Consider the following 5,883-nt stretch of genomic DNA (forward strand, 5'->3'; position numbering starts at 1 on the left):
TATAATAGTCACTTATGGTAAATGGGAGATGCTTTATCTATTAGAGATCACAAACAAATTGTTCAAATATGGAGGAAAAATTTAAAACCAAAATGGATCAGACATTTTAATAACAGTAAAATAACCAGATTTTACCCAACAAAATGAAGAGGAAAATGAAACCATAATGAAGACTGAGTAATTGGTAAGAATCATTAAATGTGTCTTAATACATTTAGCAAGACATTTGTTTTGTTTTAAAACATTATATCCATCTAAATATTAAACATTGTGTAATAACATAACTACTCACCTAAAACTGTGTGACAGATTTGGATTTTGAATATCCCCTTTGTTTGCTATACAACTGCAATTAAGTTGGAGAAAATGAAATAACAGAATTTAAAGATAAAACCAATGTAATCTTCTGCATCAACCATGAAAATAGGAATTCCATTGAGGAAGTAAAACACTGTTCTTAACCTCCTTAGTTAAAAGGACACTCATTAAAAAAAGACAAAAACTCTTGAAATAATCTTTAGGAACCAAGATAAGAGATCCTTCAAGTGCCTTAGTTTTTCTGTTGTTATATGTAGTATCACAGACAATTATGGTAACACTGTATTAAATATTATTTAGATATTTATAACCCATAATGTGACAATATTATTTTTACATAACCAATGTGAAAATGACAATTGGGATAATATATACTTTATTTGTATATTTTATATATAATCTATTATAACATACAATTATATATATATATTTTTCAAAATACAGAAAAGACATGAAAAGATTTAAAGATGAAAGCAAAAAATTGCATTTACAAAATCAACAGGTAACTATAAACCAGGGACACACTACAGAGGTGGGGAGAAGGCAGTATAATCAAAACAAAGGTGGTGGGAATTTCATGGGGAATATAACTATGATGAAAATGCATACATTGTACAAAAATGAAAAACGATGTAAAATATATAAAATTTAAAAATTGCATTTTTTAAGTTTTTTTTTTTTTTGATTTATTTATTTATTTATACAAGCACTGGGTACAGTCAGAAGCGGGAAGGTGAGAGAATTCACCAGAGCCAGAGAGGGGAGCAGAGCAGGCAGAAGGACCGAAGTACACTGCTGAGGGGAGCAGCGGGCGGCAGGAGAGGTCTGCGCGCCATGTGGGACCTTCCTCCAGTGGCCGGGGAGTAGCCGGGGATCGAACCGGCGCTGCCGAGGCTGTGGTCAGCTTCGCAACCCAGCACTCAACTGCTGCGCCACTGGGGAGGCCCTAAAAATTGCATATAACCACTGCATTAATTTTTGACAATGGTATATTCAATTTAATGGAAAGACCAAACAAATTACTTCTGGGTAAATGAAGCAATATTTCCAGACAAGGAATGAATTTTTTTTGTTGTTGGATTTCATAACAGAAATAAAATTAACATTCTTCTAGGCACATAGAAATAGAAGTTTTGGGAGTCTTCAGAAACCTCACCTGGTAAATTGCATTTGCAAGAGAAAATGACTAGATTAATAGATGTTTTATTACAATATCTAGAAATGCCAAGTATCATCTTCAAAATCTCCCTCAAAATAGTCTATAGTTCTTGGCATAATTTAATAGAAGTTTTATACTCCTGTGGAACACACACACACACACACACACACACACACACCCAACCCCCGCCACCCCGAACAAATTCTGAAATTTTCTTGACGAGTGCAAGGGACTGTCTCATCTAAGCCAACTCTTCTCCTTCCATTTCACAGTTAAACAATCTCCCAATAAAATTACATAATTCCCTGCACAAGCTAGGAGCATCCATCACACTCTCACCTTCTAGGTAAAGTACATCCATAGGGTTTGTGCAGAAAAACGACAAAAGAGAATCGTTTTCCTTTATGTCTCTGTGTCAGGTTAACAAATTAAGCAAGAGATAAACACAAACATGCCCTCACCATTCAGACATAATTACTTTGTTAGTGTTTTATTCTCTTTATTCTCTGCTTCTTCCATTCCTGATTATTTTCATACCTTGAGAACATAAAGTGTTAATAATACATGTTACTCCTATGTCATCCAAACGGTGATAAGATCCACATGAGAAAAGATATTTCACAAAGACAATTTTGAGAACACCTAAAATATTATCATGAAAATAATGACTCAATTACATTTTTAGGATCTGTCATTTTTTTTTTTTCCTGCTTGTAGGGGCAGGAAGGCACAGAGAGAGTTCTGGAACCCTCGGTGACTTTTCAGGCTTTTATTGAGCTTTTTATAAGGCGGGGGCGGGGGGCAGGGGTTGGGAAGCTGGCAGGCCTCCCAGCACCCCTGCCCCCAAATCTTCACTCTTTCTGGGCTCTCTGGTGTTCTCTCGTGGTGTCCACGCTGTCTCTGGTTCTCAGCTGCTTCCACCACTGCTACTCTTTCTGCGCTTCGCCTAATGCCGCCCTTATAAGCCCCGTTTCTGCCCAGGTGTGCCCATCTATGCCTGCCCACTCCCTACTCTAGGTGTCCACCATCAGACATGCAGGTAGGCCCGCAGGGATGCATCATCAGTTCCAGTGGTGGGAGGGAAGATAAAGCTTGACCACTTATCCTACACTGCCCCTGCGCTAATTTAAAATGAAAGTTGTTTCCTCAAAATTAATTATCAGGGGCCTCCCCTGGTGGTGCAGCAGGTTGAGCGCCACGCTGTGAGGCTGTCCACAGCCTCTGCAGTGCCAGTTCAATCCCGGCCGGCCAGCGAGAATTCTACATGGCTCAGCAGACCTCTCCTGTCCTTCCCGCTGCTCCCCTTAGCAGTGTATTTCATCAGTCTGCCTGTTCTGTTCCCCGCTTTGTCTCTGGTGAATCCTCTAGTCCTCCCGCACATCGGGCCTGTACCCCAGCTCTCTATAAATAAATAAATAAATAAATCTTAGGAAAACTAATTATCAGATAATGTAATTGAAAAACCAACTATATATAAAATTATGGGGCTCTCTTTCATCTGGGAGGCAAAATGACATCCAGACTAGGAAGACCCAAAACTTCCGGTCCTGTGAACAATTACAAGGGCCTCCTGGGGAAGTAAGGAAGCTCCCAGGAGGCCTGGAAATGCCTCCCAGCATCCCAGGATCAACTTTGACAAATATCACCCAGATTACTTAGGGAAAGTTGGCCGAGGCTTTACCTCTTAGAGAGGAATCAGAACTTCTGGCCAACTATCAACCTTGATGAATCTTATCACTGAGCAGACTCAAACTCAAGCAAACCTACCCAAAACAAGACTGGAGCTAAGGAGGGGCGGGGTGGGAATTGTATGGGGAATATAACCAAAATGAAAATGCATATAAACTGCACAAAAATGAAAAAAAATGATGTAAGATTTATATAAAATAAAACAATAATTTTAAAAAATAGGTGGTTTATGTTGCAGACTTTTTCAAGTCTTCTGTTAAATAACTTGCTCTTCTCCAAAAAGTGTGTGTAAACTTGATGTTATTACTTACATCCTAAGTTCATTTTTTCTTTTTACAAAATACATATTGTAGCTATTTTTATATCATCCATTTTATTGAAATGACTGGTTTACAACACTGTATAAGATTTAGGGTTCAGACTCATACCTCTTCAGACGTATGATACCAGTAGGGATCTTTCTTTGTAATTAATAGCAGTTAGTATTTTAATTTAAAATATTACCTAATTTGGAGTGTTAAAATATTATATTTCATAGTTGCTTCACATTTATTTACTAAGAATTATTTCAAATGATAATTTAATATGGATAATAGTTACATTATTTCCTTATAAAAATACACTGAAGGTCTGTCTGTACATTTCCTTTTCCTTTAGGAATACTATATTTCAGATCAATTTTTATGATGTATTACGCTAATAATAATGGTTATTTATACATCATTGTTATTGCATAGTCCTATCAACTTGGTGTTTCATAATGTTAACTTACTTATTGAAAATAAATGTTTAGTTAGAAGAAAAACCATAAGGATTTTTTCCTGTCATATATAAAACAAAATTATAAAACTGCAATATTAAATCCAGTAATGTTTTGGTGGTATATGAACAGATAGAATGATTAAGAAGAAATCATAGCAGTTAGGAACATTTATTAATGTGTAAAATGAATAAGGTACTTTAATATAGATCAAAAACTAATGTTTCATAGTGCAAAAAACAAAATTATATTTTTGAAAATATATTTTAATAACTTTAATATATATACTAATTTTTCCTTTAAGTAAAATGAGGAATACTCAAAGACATTATATTTCTTACCAATGTTATCATGACTGAGTGTCAATCATTTAAACTTTCTAAACATGTTTATTAGAATAGAGAGCTACTTTTACATTTATGATGAAGTGGTGATTTCTTCAAGTAACTTCAGCCTAACTTTGTTGAGTCCAAGGTAGATTAGGAGGTTAAATAAAAAGTTTCGAATGGTTCCATCTTCTGTTGCAGCCAACATTGATAGGAAATTAAGAAAGACTATGGCCAATTTCAATATGAGTGGGTTTCTTCTGATGGGATTTTCTGCCAATCCTGAACTAGAACTCATCCATGCTTCTCTGTTCTTAGTCTTATACATAATGGCTTTAACTGGCAATATCCTCATTATCACCGCAGTTTCCATGGACAATAGTCTCCACTCACCCATGTATTTCTTCCTGAAACATCTCTCCTTCTTGGATCTGTGCTATATTTCTGTGACTGTGCCAAGGTCCATTTGCAACTCTTTTATGCATAATGGCTACATTTCCCTCTTGGAATGCATAGTACAGTGTTTTTCTTTCGTTCTTTGTACCTGTGCTGAGCTGTCCATGCTCACTGTGATGTCTTATGATCGCTATGTGGCCATCTGCCTTCCACTGCGCTACGAAATCATCATGGATGTCAGCACCTGTGTTCATGGAGTCCTAGGTGTCTGGATCAGTGGGGTCATTTCTGGAACCATGCAAACAGCTGCCACTTTCTCCATGCAACTCTGTGGTCCCCATATCATTCACCAATTCTTCTGTGACATCCCCCAGCTCCTGAAACTCTCTTGTTCTAATGAGTACATCAGAGAGGTTGGGGTCACTGATTTTTTGGGTCTTATGGCCTTTCTTTGTGTAGCCTTTATTGGACTGTCCTACATCCAGATATTCTCTGCTGTGCTGAGGATGCCATCTGCTGAAGGCAGAGCTAAGGCCTTTTCCACTTGCCTTCCCCACCTCGCTGTTGTCATTTTATTTATTTCAACCAGTGCCTTTGAGTTTCTCAAGCCACCTTCTGACTCTCCAAGTGCACTGGACATTCTGCTCACTATCATGTACACAGTTGTGCCTCCAACACTCAACCCAATGATCTATAGCTTGAGAAATAAAGCCATAAAGGAAGCTCTGAAAAAGGTTGTCAGAATAAGAAAAGTTGACCTCTTTTGTTGAGGCACATCTTTTAATTCTTGCTTGGGAGAAAAGTTCAAAATAAATTGGGGAAAATGTTGGCTGAAACGAATTGAGATAAGTAAAAATCAAGTGAGTTAATTAAAGAAAATGTCTGGGGACTAAAGCCCCAGAGGAACCTGCATATAGTTCTGGAAAACCTGTCTGAAAATGGAGCTTCTCGGTGAGGACCTTATATAATTTACACGTGAAACATGTGAGGAATCTGGGCAGATGTCTGGTTTGTGTATCAAGCTGATGTTGTCTGTACATTGAGGAAAACAGATGGTTGTTAAAATTTACCCCTATTTAGAGCTTTGCCTTTTGGGAACTGGGGGTTTCAAATCTGCCATAAACCTTGAAGGATATCTTTCTCTGAAGTTACTAATTTTCCCAGAGGCATCTGTTTCCACAATGTTGCCTTTTCACAAATGATATTTTTCCTGGGAAAAATATCTTAGGACCAGG

At 37.2% G+C, this 5,883-nt stretch overlaps 1 protein-coding gene across 1 annotated transcript; it reads left to right on the forward strand.

The window, feature by feature from the left end:
* Positions 1-4,497: 4,497 nt before the first annotated feature.
* Positions 4,498-5,418, forward strand: LOC119251022 (olfactory receptor 14J1-like). The gene has a single exon (XM_037518532.1). The coding sequence runs from the start codon at positions 4,498-4,500 to the stop codon at positions 5,416-5,418; it is 921 nt and encodes a 306-aa protein (XP_037374429.1).
* The last annotated feature ends 465 nt before the right edge of the window (positions 5,419-5,883 follow it).

This window comes from Talpa occidentalis, unplaced genomic scaffold, assembly GCF_014898055.3.
Source record: "Talpa occidentalis isolate TD23 unplaced genomic scaffold, MPIMG_talOcc4v2.1 talOcc4.2, whole genome shotgun sequence".
In the NCBI taxonomy this organism is placed as follows: domain Eukaryota; kingdom Metazoa; phylum Chordata; class Mammalia; order Eulipotyphla; family Talpidae; genus Talpa; species Talpa occidentalis.

What these genes read in the sequence shown, in the direction of transcription:
- LOC119251022 (XM_037518532.1), top strand. Translation starts at nt 4,498, where the DNA reads ATGAGTGGGTTTCTTCTGATGGGATTTTCTGCCAATCCTGAACTAGAA.